Source organism: Triticum urartu, chromosome 3A, assembly GCF_056163025.1.
Source record: "Triticum urartu cultivar PI428250 chromosome 3A, HENAU_Tu73, whole genome shotgun sequence".
NCBI lineage: Eukaryota > Viridiplantae > Streptophyta > Magnoliopsida > Poales > Poaceae > Triticum > Triticum urartu.
This window is the reverse complement of record NC_141875.1, coordinates 94,042,253-94,063,569: the sequence shown is the minus strand read 5'-3', so window position 1 is coordinate 94,063,569 and position 21,317 is coordinate 94,042,253. Positions and strand designations below refer to the sequence as shown.

General features: G+C 45.1%; 1 protein-coding gene across 1 annotated transcript; it reads left to right on the top strand.

The window, feature by feature from the left end:
- The first annotated feature begins 17,582 nt into the window (after positions 1 to 17,582).
- LOC147978732 (uncharacterized) lies at positions 17,583 to 18,425 on the top strand. Its single transcript, XM_087516659.1, has 2 exons — positions 17,583 to 17,726; positions 17,811 to 18,425. The coding sequence occupies exons 1-2, from the start codon at positions 17,640 to 17,642 to the stop codon at positions 18,423 to 18,425; spliced, it is 702 nt and encodes a 233-aa protein (XP_087372785.1). The 5' UTR covers positions 17,583 to 17,639.
- Positions 18,426 to 21,317: the final 2,892 nt, after the last annotated feature.

The following is a 21,317-nucleotide window of genomic DNA, read 5'->3' as shown; positions in this document are numbered from 1 at the left end:
TCTTGCAATCAGATCGTGGGGGAGAATACGTGAGTCACGAATTTGGCACGCACTTAAGGAAATGTGGAATAGTTTCACAACTCACGCCGCCTAGAACACCTCAGCGTAATGGTGTGTCCGAACGTCGTAATCGCACTCTATTGGATATGGTGCGATCTATGATGTCTCTTAGCGATCTACCGCTGTCATTTTGGGGCTATGCTTTAGAGACTGCCGCATTCACTTTAAATAGGGCTCCGTCGAAATCCGTTGAGACGACACCGTATGAATTATGGTTTGGGAAGAAACCTAAGTTGTCGTTTCTAAAAGTTTTGGGATGCGATGCTTATGTCAAGAAACTTCAACCTGAAAAGCTCGAACCCAAGTCGGAAAAATGCGTCTTCATAGGATACCCTAAAGAAACTATTGGGTATACCTTCTACCTCAGATCCGTAGGCAAGATCTTTGTTGCGAAGAATGGATCCTTTCTAGAGAAAGAGTTTCTCTCGAAAGAAGTAAGTGGGAGGAAAGTAGAACTTGATGAAGTATTGCCTCTTGAACCGGAGAGTGGCGCAGCTCAAGAAAATGTTCCTGAGGTGCCTGCACCGACTAGAGAGGAAGTTAATGATGATGATCATGAAACTTCAAATCAAGTTGCTACTGAACTTGGTAGGTCCACAAGGACACGTTCTGCACTAGAGTGGTACGGCAACCCTGTCCTGGAAATCATGTTGTTAGACAGTGGTGAACCTTCGAACTATGAAGAAGCGATGGCGGGCCCAGATTCCGACAAATGACTGGAAGCCATGAAATCTGAGATAGGATCCATGTATGAAAACAAAGTATGGACTTTGACTGACTTGCCCGGTGATCGGCGAGCCATAGAAAATAAATGGATCTTTAAGAAGAAGACAAACGCGGATGGTAATCTAACCATCTATAAAGCTCGGCTTGTCGCTAAGGGTTATCGACAAGTTCAAGGGGTTGACTACGATGAGACTTTCTCACCCGTAGCGAAGCTGAAGTCCGTCCAAATCATGTTAGCAATTGCCGCATTCTATGATTATGAGATATGGCAAATGGACGTCAAAACGGCATTCCTTAATGGTTTCCTTAAGGAAGAATTGTATATGATGCAGCTGGAAGGCTTTGTTGATCCTAAGAATGTTGACAGGGTGTGCAAGCTCCAACGCTCGATCTATGGGCTGGTGCAAGCATCTCGGACATTCGTTTTGATGAGATGATCAAAGTGTTTGGGTTTACGCAGACTTATGGAGAAGCCTGCATTTACAAGAAAGTGAGTGGGAGCTCTGTAGCATATCTCATATTGTATGTGGATGACATACTGTTAATGGGAAATGATATAGAATTCTTGGAAAGAATAAAGGCCTACTTGAACAAGTGTTTTTCAATGAAGGATCTTGGATAAGCTGCTTACATATTAGGCATCAAGATCTATAGAGATAGATCGAGACGCCTCATTGGTCTTTCACAGAGTACGTATCTTGACAAGATATTGAAGAAGTTCAATATGGATCAGTCAAAGAAGGGGTTCTTGCCTGTGTTGTAAGGTACGAGATTGAGCACGGCTCAATGCCCGACCACGGAAGAAGATAGAGAAAAGATGAGTGTCGTCCCCTATGCCTCGGCCATAGGGTCTATCATGTATGCTATGCTGTGTACCAGACCTGATGTAAACCTTGCCGTAAGTTTGGTAGGAAGGTACCAAAGTAATCCCAGCATGGAACACTGGACAGCGGTCAAGAATATCCTGAAGTACCTGAAGAGGACTAAGGATATGTTTCTCGTTTATGGAGGTGACGAAGAGCTCGTCATAAAGGGTTACGTCGATGCGAGCTTCGACACAGATCTGGATGACTCTAAGTCACAAACCGGATACGTGTATATTTTGAATGGTGGGGCAGTAAGCTGGTGCAGTTGCAAGCAAAGCGTTGTGGCAGGATCTACATGTGAAGCGGAGTACATGGCAGCCTCGGAGGCAGCACAAGAAGCAATCTAGGTGAAGGAGTTCATTACAGACCTAGGAGTCATTCCCAATGCGTCGGGCCCGATGACTCTCTTCTGTGACAACACTGGAGCTATTGCCCTTGCCAAGGAGCCCAGGTTTCACAGGAAGACCAGGCATATCAAGCGTCGCATCAACTCCATTCGTGAAAGTGTTCAAAATGGAGACATAGATATTTGTAAAGTACATACGGACCTGAATGTAGCAGATCCGTTGACTAAACCTCTCCCTAGAGCACAACATGATCAACACCAGAACTCTATGGGTGTTCGATTCATCACAATGTAACTGGATTATTGACTCTAGTGCAAGTGGGAGACTGTTGGAAATATGCCCTAGAGGCAATAATAAAATGGTTATTGTTATATTTCCTTGTTCATGATAATTGTCTATTGTTCATGCTATAATTGTGTTATCCGGAAATCGTAATACATGTGTGAATACATAGACCACAACATGGCCCTAGTGAGCCTCTAGTTGACTAGCTCGTTGATCAAAAGATAGTCATGGTTTCCTGACTATGGACATTAGATGTCATTGATAACGGGATCACATCATTAGGAGAATGATGTGATGGACAAGACCCAATCCTAAGCATAGCTCAAAGATCGTGTAGTTCGTTTGCTAGAGCTTTTCCAAATGTCAAGTAGCATTTCCTTGGACCATGAGATTGTGCAACTCCCGGATACCGTAGGAGTGCTTTGGGTGTGCCAAACATCACAACGTAACTGGGTGACTATAAAGGTGCACTACGGGTATCTCTGAAAGTGTCTGTTGGGTTGGCATGAATCGAGACTGGGATGTCACTCCGTATGACGGAGAGGTATCTCTGGGCCCACTCGGTAATGCATCATCATAATGAGCTCAATGTGACCAAGTGGTTGATCACGGGATCATGCATTACGGTACGAGTAAAGTGACTTGCCGGTAACGAGATTGAACGAGGTATTGGGATACCGACGATCGAGTCTCGGGCGAGTAACGTACCGATTGACAAAGGGAATTGTATACGGGATTAATTGACTCCACGACATCGTGGTTCATCTGATGAGATCAGCGAGGAGCATGTGGGAGCCGACATGGGTATCTAGATCCCGCTGTTGGTTATTGACCGGAGAGTCGTCTCGGTCATGTCTGCGTGTCTCCCGAACCCGTAGGGTCTACACACTTAAGGTTCGGTGACGCTAGGGTTGTAGAGATATTAGCATGCGGTAACCCAAAAGTTGTTCGGAGTCCCGGATGAGATCCCGGAGGTCACGAGGAGTTCCGGAATGGTCCGGAGGTGAAGAATTATATATAGGAAGTCCACTTTCGGCCATCGGGAAAGTTTCAGGGGTCATCGGTATTGTACTAGGACCACTAGAAGGGTCCCGGGGGTCCACCGGGTGGGGCCACCTATCTCGGAGGGCGCCATGGGCTAAAGTGGGAAGGGAACCATCCCCTGGTGGGCTGGTGCTCCCCCCTTGGGCCTCCCCCTCGCCTAGGGTTGGAAACCCTATGGGCGGGGGCGCCCCACTTGGCTTGGGGGGCAAGCCACCCCCCTTGGCCGCCGCCCCCCTTGGAGATTGGATCTCCTAGGGCCGGCGCCCCCTAGGGGTCCTATATATAGTGGGGGGAGGGAGGGCAGCCGCACCCTAGCCCCTGGCGCCTCCCTCTCCCTCCCGTGACACCTCTCCCTCTCGCTGAGCTTGGCGAAGCCCTGCCGAGAACACCGTTGCTTCCACCACCACGCCGTCGTGCTGCTGGATTCCCATCAACCTCTCCTTCCCCCTTGCTGGATCAAGAAGGAGGAGACGTCTTCCCAACCGTACGTGTGTTGAACGCGGAGGTGCCGTCCGTTCGGCGCTCGGTCATTGGTGATTTGGATCATGACGAGTACGACTCCATCAACCCCGTTCTCTTAAACGCTTCCGCGCGCTATCTACAAGGGTATGTAGATGCACTCCCCTTTCCCTCGTTGCTAGATGGCTCCATAGATTGATCTTGGTGATGCGTAGAAAATTTTAAATTCTGCTACGCTACCCAACAAAGATATGCAAGAGGCAAAGAAATCTATGAAAGAAAAAGGGGTTAAAGCTGAAGATGTTAAGAATTTACCTCCTATTGCAGAAATACACGGTCTTAATTTACCGCCTGTTGAAGAAACATATGATCTTGATCCATCACCTATTAAAGAAGTACATGGTCTTAATAACCCAACACAGGTAGTAAAGGTAAATTCTCTCTATAGATATGATAAAGCTGAAATCCCATTTACTAAGTTTGCTAGCCCATGCTTAGATGAGTTTGATAAATTTATGGCTAAGCAAGAAGATTTTAATGCTTATTTTGGTAGAAAATTGAAATACAATTCAAATATTCTTGAACACTTGGGTGATTATATGGCTAATGTTAAAGGTGAACTTAAACTTATTAGTAAACATGCTTCTATGGTTACCACTCAAGTAGAACAAGTACTTAAGGCTCAAAATGATTTGCTCAATGAATTGAATAGTAAGAATAATGATAATGATGTTAGAGTTATGACTAGAGGTGGTAAAATGACTCAGGAACCTCTGTATCCTGAAGGCCACCCTAAGAGAATTGAGCAAGATTCTCAGAGAAATAATGTGGATGCACCTAGTCCTTCTAAAAGGAAGAAAAAGAAAAATGATAGGACTTTGCATGCTTCTAGTGAACCTATTGTTGATACACCTGAGAATCCAAATGATATCTCTATTACTGATGCTGAAACACAATCTGGTAATGAACCTGAAACTAGTGATAATGTTAATGATAATGTTCATGTTGATGCCCAACCTAGTAATGATAATGATATAGAAATTGAACCTGCTGTTGATCTTGATAACCCACAATCAAAGAATCAACGTTATGATAAGAAAGACTTTGTTGCTAGGAAACACGGTAAGGAAAGAGAGCCTTGGGTTTAGAAACCCGTGCCTTTTCCTCCCAAACCATCCAAGAAAAAGGATGATGAGGATTTTGAGCGCTTTACTGAAATAATTAGACCTATCTTTTTGCGTATGCGATTAACTGATATGCTCAAAATGAATCCTTATGCTAAGTATATGAAAGATATTGTTACAAATAAAAGAAAGATACCGGAAGCTGAAATTTCCACCATGCTTGCTAATTATACTTTTAAGGGTGGAATACCAAAGAAACTTGGAGATCCAGGAGTACCCACTATACCATGCTCCATTAAAAGAAACTATGTTCAAACTGCTTTATGTGATCTTGGAGCCGGTGTTAGTGTTATGCCTCTCTCTTTATATCGTAGACTTGAGTTGAATAAGTTGACACCTACTGAAATATCTTTGCAAATGGCTGATAAATCAACTGCTATACCTGTCAGTATTTGTGAGGATGTGCCTGTTGTAGTTGCAAACGTTACTATTTTAACGGACTATGTGATTCTTGATATTCCCGAGGATGATAGTATGTCTATTATTCTTGGAAGACCCTTTTTGAATACTGCAGGGGCTGTTATTGATTGCACTAAAGGCAATGTCACTTTTTATGTTAATGGTAATGAGCATATGGTACACTTTCTGAGGAAACAACCTCAAGTTCATAGTATCAACTCTATTGGAAAAATCCCATCGATTATATTTGGAGGTTTTGAATTTCCTCTTCCTACTGTCAAGAAGAAATATGATATTCTTATTATTGTGGATGTGCATATCCCCGTTGAGGTAACATAGTGTTATTCGAAATTTCTCCGGTTCCATGTTATTCGGAATGAGTTCATTAACAAGACTTGATCAACCTTGTTAGTGGATTCCTTTTGACGAGCATGAGATGGATGAAACTAGAAGGCACAACCTTCTATACCCTCATTTTACTTTCTGTTATTTATATTAAATAAAATAAAAATAGTATTTTTCTGTCTATTATCTGATTATCCGTGCAATATAAAAATACCCCGAAAACAAAAGTTCTCCAAATGCCCTGAAATTTAAATATGATTTTTTAGAATATTTGAGAATATTTGGCACTGAGAACATAGCAGGAGGATCTGACACCTGGCCACGAGGGTCATGGGCGCGCCCCCTGCCTCATGGGCCCACGGTGGCCCACCTCCACTTATCCTTTCACCCACACACTCATTTTGCTGCCATTTTCAATCTCCTTGCTCAAAGCATCTCTCACAAAACTGCTTGGGAAGATTGTTCCTTGGTATGTGACTCCTCCATTGGTCCAATTAGTTTTTGTTCTAGTGCTTTATTCATTGTAAATTTTTGCTGCCTAGGTGACCATGTTCTTGAGCTTGCATGTCAAATTTATATGGTCAAAAGTAGTTTTGATGCATGATATAGGCCCTAGGCACTTGTAGGAGTAGTTGCTATCAATATTATTGAGTTTGGTTTACTTTTATTTTGAAGTTACTAAAAATTTCAGAAATTTTTCAGAGGAAGAAATATGCTTAGGAAAATGTTCCAAGGTGGTTCTTCAAGGAAGCAAGGACCCAGGCTTGCAATGCATGATGCTGATGAAGAGCCACCAAGAGACGCTCCAGTGCGTCCTTGTGAATGGCCTTCGGAAAATTTTATGGATCGAGCGGGAATTAAGGAAGAATTTAACGCATATTTGCGTAACGCTAATCTTGTGAGCTTCGAGGAAGAAAAGTGCAGCCAGTATCACTATCTCGCTTGTTCCTTTGTGAGGAGGCAAAAGGAAGATATGTTATTACCAGAGAGGAGGCAGATGAGTACGAGAGGAGGGCGGAGGCCGCTCGTCGCCACGCTGCAGCTTAGGAGGCGATAGCCACCGCATCTCAGTACGACCCCAACTATTATTATGGATATCCGCCAGGCCAACCGTGGCCATAGACCAACTTAGGCCAAAAGCCTAAGCTTGGGGGAGTACGTATTCTCACCGACATTACATTTATGTTCACACACTCATTGCCAGATGTCGGTGCTCATATTTTTTCATTGTATCATCCATGCTAGTTTATTTCCCTTTTTATGCTTTCTTCTTGTGTGTTTGATAAACCTTAAGAAAAACCAAAAAAATAGTTGTAGCTTTTAATTAGTTTACTTTCCATGCTTGTAGTAGTAATTAAAAAAAGAAAACCTAAAAAGATTTCTTGTTCTTCTTTTACTTGTTGGGAGCTCTCCCGTGTAAATAGTTTTATTTCTTTTCTTTTCTTTGGGGGTCGATAGGAGAAGACTGTAATTAAATTTTTGAAGTGGCTCTTATATGCATTATTGTTGATCTGACAAAAGAGCCCATATTTCCTTGTCTTCTCCTATTTATTGAATGCTTGCAGATTCTAGCTTAGTCCAATGCACGTCCACTATTATTATTATCCACATCGTTCGGTTGTGCAAGTGAAAGGCAATAATGATGATTATATGATGAACTTATTGAGATGAGAAAAGATGGTATGAACTCGACCTCTCTTGTTTTGTAAATATGATTAGTTCATGATTCTTGATTTAGCCTATTATGAATAAACATGTTTGCAATGACAACTAGAGATCATAGTTCTTGTGCCATGCTTGATTGGCTAGGAGCTTATAATGGTTTACCTTGCATGCCAACATGCTATTAAAATGGTTGTGATGTGCTATGATAGGGTGGTATCCTCCTCTGAATGATTTAAGTGACTTGACTTGGCGCATGTTCACGCGTGTAGTTGAAACAAAATCAACATAGCCTTCATGATATTTATGTTCATGGTGGATTATATCCTACTCATGCTTGCATTCGGTGTGGATTAATTTTAATGCATGTTCATGACTGTTGTCGCTCTCTAGCTGGTCACTTCCCAGTCTTTTGCTAGCCTTCACCTGTACTAAGAGGGAATACTGCTTGTGCATCCAACTCCATAAACCCCAAAGTTATTCCATATGAGTCCACCACACCTACCTATATACAGTATCTACCTGCCGTTCCAAGTAAATTTGTATGTGCCAAACTCTAAACCTTCAAATAAATATCATGTTTTGTATGCTCGAATAGCTCATGTATCAACTAGGGCTGTTTGTATCTTCCATGTTAGGCGGGTTATTCTCAAGAGGAGTGGACTCCGCTCCTCACTCACGAGAAAGTGGCTGGTCACCGGGATGCCCAGTCCCATGCTTTATGCAAATCAAATCAAAATAATTGCAAACAAAACTCCCCCTGGGACTCTTGTTAGTTGGAGGCACTCGTTGTTTCGAGCAAGCCATGGATTGATGCTTGTTGGTGGAAGGGGGTATAAACTTTACCATTCTGTTTGGGAACCGCCTATAATGTGTGTAGCATGGAAGATATCGCCATCTCTTGGTTGTTATGTTGATAATGAAAGTATGCCGCTCAAAATATTATTCATCTCTATTTCAAAACCGAGCTCTGGCACCTCTACAGATCCATGCTTCCCTCTGCGAAGGGCTTATCTATTTACTTTCATGTTGAGTCATCATCCTCTTATTAAAAAGCACCAGTTGGAGAGCACCGCTGTCATTTGCATTCATTATTGTTAGTTTACATTGAGTATGACTTCACTGGATCTCTTTTACCATGAATTACAATGTCTAGTCAGTCCTTGATCTTTAAAGGTGCTCTGCATTTATGTTTTGCGGTCTCAGAAAGGGCTAGCGAGATACCATCTTGTTATATCATATTATGATTGTTTTGAGAAAGTGTTGTCATCCGAGATTTATTATTATTGCTTGCTAGTTGATTATGCCATTGATATGAGTAAACTTGAGACCTAAGCGTTATTGTGAATGTGGTTGGTCATAATCTTTGCTGAAAACTTGAATTTTGACTTTACATATTTACAACAACAAGAGCAAACAGATTTTGTAAAAGTTTTTCTTTATCACTTTCAGTTTATCAACTGAATTGCTTGAGGACAAGCAAAGGTTTAAGCTTGGGGGAGTTGATACGTCTCCGTCGTATCTACTTTTCCATACACTTTTGCCTTTGTTTTGGACTCTAACTTGCATGATTTGAATGGAACTAACCCGGACTGACGCTGTTTTCAGCAGAATTACCATGGTGTTATTTATGTGCAGAAACAAAAGTTCTCGGAACGACCTGAAACTTCACAGAGAAACTTTTCGGAAATAATAAAAATCCTTGCAAAAGATGAAGGCCAGGGGGCCCACCACCTGTCCACGAGGGTGGGGGGCGCACCTGCCCCCTACGGCGCGCCCCTACCTCATGGGCCCCCCTGGAGCTCCTCCGACCTCAACTCCAACTCTATATATTTGGTTTCAGGGAGAAAAAAATCAGAGAGAAGGATTCATCGCGTTTTACGATACGGAGCCGCCGCCAAGCCCTAAAACCTCTCGGGAGGGCTGATCTGGAGTCCGTTCGGGGCTCCGGAGAGGGGAATCCGTCGCCATCGTCATCATCAACCATCCTCCATCACCAATTTCATGATGCTCACCGACGTGCGTGAGTAATTCCATCGTAGGCTTGCTGGACGGTGATGGGTTGTATGGGATCTATCATGTAATCGAGTTAGTTTTGTTACGGTTTGATCCCTAGTATCCACTATGTTCTGAGATTGATGTTGCTATGACTTTGCTATGCTTAATGCTTGTCACTAGAGCCCGAGTGCCATGATTTCAGATCTGAACCTATTATGTTTTCATCAATATATGAGAGTTCTTGATCCGATCTTGCAAGTCTATAGTCACCTATTATGTGTTATGATCCGTTAACCCCGAAGTGACAATAATCGGGATACTTATCGGTGATGACCATAGTTTGAGGAGTTCATGTATTCACTATGCGTTAATGCTTTGGTCCGGTACTCTATTAAAAGGAGGCCTTCATATCCCTTAGTTTCCACTAGGACCCCGCTGACACGGGAGGGTAGGACAAAAGATGTCATGCAAGTTCTTTTCCATAAGCACGTATGACTATATTCGGAATACATGCCTACATTACATTGATGAACTGGAGCTAGTTTTGTGTCACCCTAGGTTATGATTGTTACATGATGAACCGCATCCGGCATAATTCTCCATCACCGATCCATTGCCTACGAGCTTTCCATATATTGTTCTTCGCTTATTTACTTTTCCGTTGCTATTGCTATCATCACTACAAAATACCAAAAACATTACTTTTGCTATCATTACCTTTTGCTACCGTTACCACTACTATCATATTACTTTGCTACTAAACACTTTGCTGCAGATACTAAGTTTCTAGGTGTGGTTGAATTGACAACTCGGCTGCTAATACTTGAGAATATTCTTTGGCTCCCCTTGTGTCAAATCTATAAATTTGGGTTGAATACTCTACCCTCTAAAACTGTTGCGATCCCCTATACTTGTGGGTTATCATGGTGGCTAAGTCCTATTTATAGTGGCCTCGGCCCTCTTCCCAAATGTAGGCAGAAAGGGACCCCACAATGGTCAAATTCGAAGGGAGACAACTAGTACAAGTTATCCTGAAAAAAGTAGTCTTCTCCTGTAAAAGCCTCTGATGGTGACGCTGCGGTGGGCTCCGCGATGACCTCTGTCCTGCCGTCCTGGTGGTCTTCGTCTTGTTGCACCGATTTGGAAACCATTGCTTCATTCCTCGGGACCCCGCGCCTGTGCTTGCCTCCTTAGCGCCAAGAAGGAAACTGGTACACTGCGCCCGCTGGCGCCCGCCTGGCCTTGGTCGTCACGGCTCACGTCATATGAACCTCGCTAGGTGCAGCTTGCATAGATATCTCCGCTCCTCGGAGCCATCCTGGGGAGGCCGCCCCCCCCAGGGAGGTCTTGGTGTCGTCCGCCTCGCGAGGCTTGGCCCCTCGCGAGGGTCTTGGTTGTTGTCCTAAAGTTGGGCCATACGGGGCCGTTGACAGAGCCACGCCATCGGCTGCAGGCAGGCAAGTTTGGGTACCCCCGTTCCCAGAACACCGAAAGATTCCTCCCCCTGACAGCTGGGACTGACCAGCTATATCTTCGCATGCAAGGAAGTGCGTCCTTATCCACCCCTGACCACTGGGACCCACCCAGTGAAAGCGAACGTAGCGTTGTCTGTCTGGTCGCGAACGTGTACGTACATACTGGTCGATCGGTCTCTCTGCAAGTATGAACCGTGGCCAAGTAAGTAGCGGCACATGTCATTGTAGAGCACCCGACATAGCAGTTCACGCAGTCCTGTCTAAGTCCCGCACACGTACATACATCCATAGGGCAAAAAATACGGCCATGTACGTACATATGGGCGGGGTCTCGAGCGCGTACTCACGCATATATACGGACGACGAGGGCTTGTGTACATGGAGAGGCAACGGACAGCAGCAACGGTGTCCTGTTCACCGGGCAGTGAACCGGCTGGGTCGGAACAGAGAAACAACGTCCTGTTCATCGGGAGGCAACTGACTGGGTCGGAATGCATCTTGTTCAACGGGAGCTAACCGGCTTGGACGGAACAGCCGAAACGGGGTCTGGCGTACTACAGAACGGAGGAAACGGCCTTTTGTTCGATCGGCCACGGTCAAAACGGGATCCTGTTCATCAGGAGGGGTCTAGTGTATCGCAAAATGGAGGAAACAGACTTGTGTTCGAGTGCCTACGGTCGAAATGGGGTCTTGTTGATCGGGAGGGGTGTGGCGTACCGCAAAATGGAGGAAACGGACCTGTGTTGGAGCACTACAGTCGAAGCGGGGGTCCTGTTCATTGGGAGGGGTGTGGCGTACCGCAAAACGGGACTCCACGGGCTACTGTTCATCTCCACCATCGATCTCCTCCAACCTCCATGGGCTACTGTTTATCCACCATCGACCTCCTCCAGCCTCCACATACGACTGTTCATCCACGGGCTCCTGTTCATCCAGCCTCCACCGCGTGCTCCTCCACCGGCTACTGTTCAACCAGCCCTCTCCACGGGGTCCTGTTCAACCACCCCTCCACGGGCTACTGTTAATCCAGCCCTCCACCGGCTACTGTTCAACCATCCCTCCACGGGGTTGTCCTATTCGTCTAGCCCTCCACGGGGTCCTGTTCATCCACCCGCAACCGGCTCGATCGATCGGGGTCCTGCTCATCCAGCGGCAACGGCCTCTACTACCACGAGGTCTTGTTCATCCAACCCCCACCGAAAATTGTTCATCCACCCCCCAACAACTCGCACTGTTCATCAAGAGGCAGCAGGTTCGACCGGCTTCAGTTAGTAGCAGTAGCGAAGAAATCGCTCGATCGAGTTCAGTTAACAGCCATCGATCGGTCGCTCAGGTTCAGTAACACGTAGCCTGCAGTGCAATCGCTCGGGTTCAGTAGGTGAATACCTCATTCAGGTTCAGTTAGAGCCCAGCGCCTCGCACCCACGCGCATACGTGTATGAGAGAAACGCGCATCGCTCGGCCCCCAACCAACCACCGTAACCAGGAACTCCCTGATATTTTCCTCGCCCTCACTTCTACCATGGTTTTTTCCGTCATGGACGACCCAAAGAATGTCATGCAGCTGCGTCTCCGGCCCGCCCAGGACGAAAAGCCCATTTTCTCTCATGATTTTTTGTCATAGAAGTAGGAGCCCACCACATCTATGATGATACAGGGTTTTGTCACAATTATGCTCATAGAAGTGTCATAAGCATGACAAAAAGAATTCGTTCGGCCCAAAATGTCACGAATGTGTCTTTTTTTGTAGTGTATATATGCCCCTGGCAACAGGATCAAACAAAGCAGGTGCAGGCAATGGAATAATATCACGAGTGCTCACACTGAAAACCAAGTTATACGGAATAGGAATGTTAAGGAAATCTCGTGCGATGAAGTGGTGGTGTTCCATAGCTGCGCGATCTAGATAGACCTTGGTCAAAGGATTGTCATGAGGGCGTATCTCAACATTAAAGCGAGCTGCCAAGCGAGTAGCGAAAATACCACCATGTATTTTACCCTTGGACTTATTAATGTGGAGGCGACGTGCCACGATACCTCCCAAGCTATAAGTGTTGTCGCCCTCTAGTGCACGACGTAAAACAGCAAGGTCTGGTGAACTCAGTGCACCCACCTTCTCTCTAGCGAGCAAGAATTTTGAAATGAAAAGAGCAAAATAATGAACAGCAGGAAAATGCAAGCAGCGGCCATTATACTCAACGCCCCTCTCTCATCACCCACTATCAAAGTACGATAAAAGCTTTCAAACTCTGCGGGTCTAGGCTCTGTTGAACTACCATCAGAAGGAAGCAAGCATATTTCACAAAATTCAGTAAGTGGTATCTGATGGGGTTCGACATATAAATTAAACTGCACTTCAGGGGGATTATTCCTAGGAAGGTAATTAAAACTTTGAACAAAGATGTTTGTGAGGAGATGATACTATTCACATTCAGCTGCGATGAAGTCCGTGAGGCCGGCATTACCAGCATATTGCATAAACTCTTGAAGGATTCTAGCCTCCTCCATGAACGGGGTATGCGGCCATTCACACGGCCGTACTTCCGCCAACCTCCGGGGATGGAGATCACTATCATATGACTCCCCAATAACTCCCTTGGAGTTCTTCTTGGAAGCAAATTTCCTAAATATATTCATCCTTTTCCTATGAACAAAAATTCTGAAATTTTTAGTCCACAAAATTTTTCTCAACAAAACTTTACAAGATTGATAGCAACTACTCATAGGGATACATGGAGGCCATAGCAAGCATTCAAACTACTTAGAACTCTAAGAAATCAACATGTAAGATCATCTACAGTAGCACCAAGAGTAGCTAATTATTCAAAATATAAACCACTAAAACAAAAATTAATTGGACAAACGGAGGAGTCACATGCCAAGCAACAATCCCCCGAAACAGTTTCGGAAACGGAGCTTCGAGCAAAGAGAACGAAATCTGCGGGTTTGAGAGCAAGAACACGGGAGAGAGAGAGAGAGCAATGGAGAATTTTTTCTAGAGGTAGGTCATGATGTGGTGTGAAGGGATAAGTGAGGGGGCCCACGTGGGGACCACAACCCACCAGGGCGTTGTCGGGGAAACGACACCTATGGGATCACAGGAAATCCCTACTACGGTTGGCGGGGCGCGGGGCTGTGCAAAGAGCGGGTCTAGAAGATCAACGTGGGAGAATTTTATCCAGGTTCGGGCCACAAACGATGCGTAATACCCTAGTCCTGCTTTGGTGTATATTTGGTGTTCTTGAGCTCTTGGACTAACTATGGTGCATGCCTAGCCCAAAAAGTCTGAATCCCCCCTCAGTACGCCTTGGGCCTCCTTTTATATGTCAAAGGGGTCGCCACAGTGGCACACAGGAGGTGGAAAGTATGTACAGCGTACAAGTCTATCGCATTGGTTATTGACTGGAGATGAGTCTCGGTCATGTCTACATAGTTCTTGAACCCGTAGGGTCCGCACGCTTAACATTCGATGACGATCGGTATTATGAGTTTATGTGTTTTGATGTATCGAAGGTAGTTTGGAGTCCCGGATGTGCTCACGGACATGACAAGGAGTCTCGAAATGGTCGAGACATGAAGATTAATATATTGGAAAGCTATGTTTGGACACCGGAAAGGTTTCAGATTAGTTCGGGCCTTTTCTGGAGTACCGGGGGGGTTAACGGAACCCCTCGGGGAGTTAATGGGCCTTAATGGGCCATGGTGGAAGATAGGAGGAGGCGGGTAAGTGGGAGGCGCACGCCCCCCAAGCCCAATCCGAATTGGGGGGGGGGCTTTCCTTCTCTCCCTCTCCCTCTTCCTTCTTCTCCTACTCCAACTAGGGAAGGGGGGAAACCTACTCCCACTAGGAGTAGAAATCCCCCCATTAGGCGCGCCCCATGAGGTCGGCCCTTCCCCTCCTCCACTCCTTTATATACGGGGGAGGGGGCACCCCATAGACATACAAGTTGATTGTTTAGCCGTGTGTGGTACCCCCTCCACATATTCCCACCGCGTTCATATTGTTGCAGTGCTTAGGCGAAGCCCTGCATTGGTAACTTCATCATCGTCGTCATCACGCTGTCGTGCTAACAAAACTCTCCCTCGGCCTCAGCTGGATCAAGAGTTCGAGGGACGTCACCGAGCTGATCGAGGTCGCGTCTTGGGCGTTGGAGGCCAGCATGGCCACCCGCCCACACCCCGCCAAGAGGCCACCTGATGCTCCATTTATGGATCTTAGTATTTAGCATGCGTTCCCGTAGCAATGCGCGAGGTATCATCTAGTAACAACAAAATACTAGGTCCTAGTAGTTGCAAAGAACAAACGTAACATAAAGAGAACAATGATTATGGAAAGCGTAGACATGGGAGTGGATAGTGGACATTGCATGGATGGAAGCAACCATCTAATAGCTGCACAAGGTGACAATAAGCTTGACTCCAATTCATCAATCATATGTAGGCACGCATGTATTCCATATGTAGTTGTACGCGCTTGCAATAATAACTTGCACACCATCTTTTGTCTTACCCCCTGTTTCAGGGGGATCCTAATGGAAAATAAGGGTAATTAATTTAATCCTTTCACAAAACATCGGAGCAAAGCAATCTATGAATACATGTAATCCTCAAATCATAGCCATCCCTTTTGATAGCCCGATTGCTGTCACTTCAAGGTCTCTGTCTTTTAACTATAATACACGCATAGAACTTGCAGATATGATCCAAAAACACATGTATATTCATGAAAACATAAAGGGTTCAAATATGAAATTATGACACTCGGGCCCTAGTGTCAAGCATTAAGTATAACAAAGTCACAACAACATCAGTCTCAGAAACATACAAGGTACTAGGCACAAACCATATCAAATCCGACATCTATTACATAAGAGATGTGTGATCCAATTTCCACCCACCCCATGTGCCCACAAAGAAATTACTCAGACATGAATGGGAGATCATGATGGTGGTGATGGAGAAGAGGTTGGTGTTGATGATGTCAAAGAATCCCCCTCTCCGGAGGGTAACCAAATTAATCAATTAACACAATATAATGCTTATGAGATGCATCTGATGCACAACCAATATCATAGGGAAAAAATAGTTAGGGGATTACTCCAGGGATGTTACACGACTCATTTTGCATTCAACACTATTATCCTTCATCGAATCCTCCATGTTCATGATTTAAAAAGAAGATAAAAGAAAACCTATAAAAAAAGAAGAAGAAAAAATAGCAAAACGACAATAAATATTAAATAAATAGGAAACCCTAAAACTCAACAAAAACTATAGAGAGCACTCCCATAATTCATAAATATTCTTAAATTTACAATCATATTTTAAAAGATTTTTTGAACAGTTTTAAATACATGGAATGTGTTTTTATATAGTTGTGAACATTTTTAAAACGCATGTTCTTAAAAAAACATGGACATTGTTAAAATTCACGAGACATTTATTTTTTAGGAATATTCATGAAAATTTTAAAATATCATGAATAGTTTATACATTTGTGAAAATTTATTGAAAACACAAGAAAATTTTCTAAACGAGCAATCATTAGTAAAACATATGAACATTTTTTAAATTCATGGATATTTCATAAATTGGTAAACATTTTTCAAATATGTAAACATTTCTGCAATACACGAATACTATATTTTTTGTTAAAATTTGGGAACATTTTCCGTGGACATGTTAAAATTAAGAATTTATATTTTTTTTAATCCTTGAACATCTTTAAGGAACATGAACATATATTAAATTCGTGAATATTATAAATTTTTTTGAACATGTTTTAAATTTTCAGGAATATTTAAAATTCCGTGAACATGTTTTAAATTTACATGAGTAGTTTTTTTTCTAATCTTTCAAGGCAGCCGCATTTCCTATGCATTTATCTTTTTTTAGGGAAATGCATTTATCTTTTTTGGCAGAGCGAACAACGACAGTTTTTCCCTGCACGAACGAGCATCTTACTGGGTGGCCTAGACACGCCTTGAGCACACCGTTAGTATTTGGGCTCCTGGACGAACGTATGTCTTATTGGGCCGGATGGGTGGGAGCATCGTCACCCATATAATATTAGGAGCTTTGTCTAAAAAAATTAGGAGCCTTCCGCACGGCTGTCACTGGGATCCCTAAGACATTTATGCAAGAAAAAACCCTAGATCTTGCAACTGCGGCGGCGGGGGCGGCGTCGAAGAAAGAAGAAGAGGGAGAACTCTGCTTTTGGAGATGGAGGTGATAAGAGAAGCGGAAGGGGGGAGCGGTGGAGAATCCACGAAGCGCCACCATAAGGAGGCCACATCCTCTTCTAGGATCGACGACGATTCAGCGACGCCGGAGCAGATCTCGGAGAACGAGGATGACAACTCAACGGATCTGGATGAGGAGGTGTTCCTGCCCGAGTACATGACGGATGAGGAGATTATGCAAGAGTACCGTATAGGCTGGGAGTGCATGTCCTATGGCAAGTTCGGTAACTTCGAATATGAGAGTACTTAAACAATGTGCGCACTTATCTGAGTTATAATTCGCATAATTACCTACAGCCAGCATAATTCTCTTCCTCTTCGCAGTCATCGAAATCATAACCGAAGAAAATTTTCGGTTTCTGTGTATTATTATGTTTCTTGCTGAGAGACATTATGTTGTAACACACGCTTTGTGTATGCAGCGACGATCAAGAACATGCTGACCACATACAAAACCATCCCACATGCTTTGGTCTCCTACACCTTGCAAGTCTACTCCATCCAAGTTGAGAAGCCAAAACTCGGGTGGCCACTTCGTGTCTATGGCATGGTTGCTGCCCGAGACCATGTGGATTATAATCGCAACTTTCTCTTCAATCGCACAAGCGATAACTGCCAAATCATTACTGCAGATGTATACATTCCTCTTCCCTGCTTGTGGTGGGTTTATTGGCTTTGCCATATAAATTGTTACTTATCCCATGATTGCCAATTGCAGGAGCCCTACTTGACGCTGACTGGCCCCTCTCGTGCAATTCTGTCCCTTGAACCTGTTGACTTTGAAGTTGATCTTAAGTTCAAGAGAGAGTCTGGAGATGGAAAAGCATTGATCAACCAAGTCCTCCGATGCCGACGGAGCCCTAGTCCTTTTGGTACAATCTTGGAAAACAACCTTCGCACCATAAGATTTCATTGTAAGCAGTTTGCGGAAACGGTCGAGGCCACTATCCTAAGTGTGCAAATTATTCATGGGTCATGGCCTAGTCAGTTTGCAGGGAAAGTTTTTATCCAAGGTGCCTCTTCCCTTGAAGAATTTGTGTTGCTTGATTTTCCAGATGGAGATAATCCGCCGGTGGATCAAGATGGCAACATTCATCTGTCAAGGCGTGTTGTTTCTGTAGATGTGAACCAAAACTTCCAGGTTTCAGTACAGGCCTACTCTGCATGTGGTGGTAGCTTGAAAGTACCTGTTGCAACAGGTGATGTCGTGTTCGAACCCAAAAAATATGGCGGCGTAACAGAGAAAGAATGTGACATTGGTGTTAGCTGCAGGGTCAAGATTAAAGTGGCTTGGTCTCTACTTATTTGGTCCAAGCTTGTACTCCAGGGTTAACATTGAAGTGGCTTGGTCTACTCCATTTAGAAATATCCTTCCTTCCTTGCTCTAGAAACAAAAGGTGTCATATGTTCTTGCTGGCTGGAAGAAGAATATGCAGTCTTGGTCTACTCCATTCAGAAATATCCTTCCTTCCTTGCTCTAGAAACCAAAGGTGTCATATGTTTTTGTTGGCTGGAAGAAGAATATGCAGTCTTTCCTGTTTTTTTGAAAGATCCAGCGTCATACTGGCATTTCATTGATAAGCAGAAAGCAATGGAGAAAAATACAAAGGGTGAGGTGCAGGTCCTAGGACCAGTTTTGTTACAACACTTTAAACCCCGGAAATAACTATTGTTCTAAATTTCATGGTGGATCCCAAAAGGGGTTCTCTAGATGAATTGCTCCCGCTTGGCGCCAAAGCTCGATGGCATGCTCGATGGCCTTGATGATGTTTTGCGCTGAAGCTATCTTTCCCTTGAACACACACCTATTCCACTCTTGCAAAATTTCCCAGCATGTTAACAGCATGGTGGCATTGCTGGCCTTTTGCTGTGCTGGTCGGGTGTTTGCCGCCATCCGTTGGAGTATGGCGATAGCGCTTCCCTCTTGCACCTGTTGCCGTGGGTGTAACTGCTGACACCCCTGTCTTGCGGCTACCTTCTCCCACACCTCCCGGGCTACTGGGCAGCTCCAGAAGAGGTGGTGAGTTGTCTCCAGGTTGCGGACGCACAGCGGGCAAAAATAGTAGTTCAGCCAGCCACGCCTTTGTAGCCTGTCGCATGTCCATAGCCGGTTTTGTAGTAGGAGCCAGGCGAAGATTTTAATGCATCCAGGAACCTTTGCCTCCCAGATAAAATTCCGCCATTCCGCTAGTACTCTGCCCTGGAATTGCATAGCGTAAGCCGAGCTTGCGGTGTATTTTCCCCTGGCCTCTTGATTCCACCTAATCTGGTCACTACTTCCCTCTGTTAGCACGGTCAGGGCGATCTTTCTATGCAGCCTGACAAAATCTGGTAGCAGAGGTTGTAGGTTTCCGTGCCGCAGGTCTTTTATCCAAGTATCATGTGTGAGAGCCTCGCGCACCATCCCGTTTTTATGCTTGGAGTGCGAGTAGAGGAGAGGGAACGAGCTGGCCAGGGTGCACAGCCCACACCAAGTGGAGTGCCAGAAGAGTGCCTTCGCGCCATCGCCGATGGTGACCGTGGTCGCTGCTGCGAAGAGTGCCTTGTCGCTATTGCTGCATGGTGGTTCCATGTCAACCCAAGGCCGCCCAGGGTCAGACCAGGCTATCCATAGGCATCGTAATCTAAGGGCACGGCTGAAACGTTCGATATCGGTGATCCCTAGTCCTCCATGAGATGTAGGAGTGCACACCGCCGACCAGTTAACCTTGCAGCTACCACCTGTGATCGCCTCGTCTTGCTTCCAAAGAAATCTACACCTGCATCTGTCGATCTCCTTGAGTAGCTTCTTTGGCACTTTGAGAACAGTTAGGGCAAAAGTGGGCATAGCACCGAGGACACATAGAACCAATACTCGCCTACTGGCTATTGGCAAGAGTTTTCCTTTCCATCCTACAAGTCGAGCCTTGATCCTGTCTATGATGAATTGTAGGTTTGCTAGTCGTAGTCTAGCTAGTGTCAGCGGCAGGCCTAAATAGGTGGTCGGGAATTGCCCCTCTGCCCCTCCGAAATTTTGCAACACAAACCCTAGGTCTATATTCTCACATCTGATGGGTAAAGCCTCGACTTTGAAGGGTTGATGTGTAGTCCGGAGGCTTCTCCAAAATCGTGCATATTTTTCATGAGTGCATCGATTTCTTCCCTCACCGGATTTGCGAAGATGATGACGTCATCGGCGTATAGGCTAATCCTAAGTTTTAGCTCCCGCCCTGGAAGTGTTGCAATGATGTGTTGCTCAGCGGCGGCCTGAAGTAGGTGGTACAGTGTGTCTATCGCTAGGATGAAGATGAAAGGTGACAAGGGGTCGCCCTGTCGAAGGCCTCTTCGGTGTCGGATCCTTTTTCCTGGTACGCCATTGAGGAGGAAGGACGACGAGGATGAGGACAGCAGCAAAGATATCCAATCTCTCCATCGCGCACTAAAACCCTGTTGTTGCAGCATCTCAAGGATGTACTCCCAAGATACATTGTCGAAGGCCTTGGCTATGTCCAACTTAAGAAGCAGAGCCGGTGTTTTCCGTCTATGTAGGGCCTTGATGCAGCTTTGAACGTACAGGAAGCTATCGTGGATGCATTTTGTCCGAAGAAATGCCGACTGTGCTGGTGAGATGAGCGTGTGGATCACGTTGGCAAGCCTAAGGGACAGCACTTTGGATATCAACTTTGCTATGGAGTGGATGAGGCTGATTGGCCGGTAGTCCTTGATAGTCAGTGCTCCGTCCTTTTTGGGCAATAATGCCACCACCGCAGTGTTTAGGGCTCCAAAATTTCTACCTACTAAATTGTAGAACTGATTGAACGCTGCCATGATATCCTCTTTGATTGTTGCCCAGCATGATCTGAAGAAGAGGCCAGAAAAACCATCCGGGCCTGGCGCACGATCCGCCGAAGAAGCCTTGATTGCATGCCATACCTCCTCCTCTGTGAAAGGGTTGTCAAGCCCTCCTCCTTGCAGCCTGGGCATGGCGAGAGAGCGCCAGCCAATGGTGGTGTTGCGGTGTGCTGTCATGCCCAGTATGGAGGAGAAATGATCATAGATCAAGTTTTCTTTCTCCTCCTGCTTAATAGCCACACCAGACGGTCCATGCAGTGAGTGTATAAAACCTTTCCGTCTCCTAGCATTGATCTTTGCCTGGAAGAAAGCCGTTGGCGTGTCCCCAGCTCACAGCCACGTAATTCTGGAGGCTTGGCGTTTCCTTGCACGACCAATGGCCGCCAGTCCTAAG

Coding starts and splice junctions, on each gene's coding strand:
- LOC147978732 (XM_087516659.1), top strand. CDS start 17,640: ATGGTTGCTGCCCGAGACCATGTGGATTATAATCGCAACTTTCTCTTC. Junction 17,727..17,810: donor GCCAAATCATTACTGCAGAT/GTATACATTCCT, acceptor TGCCAATTGCAG/GAGCCCTACTTGACGCTGAC.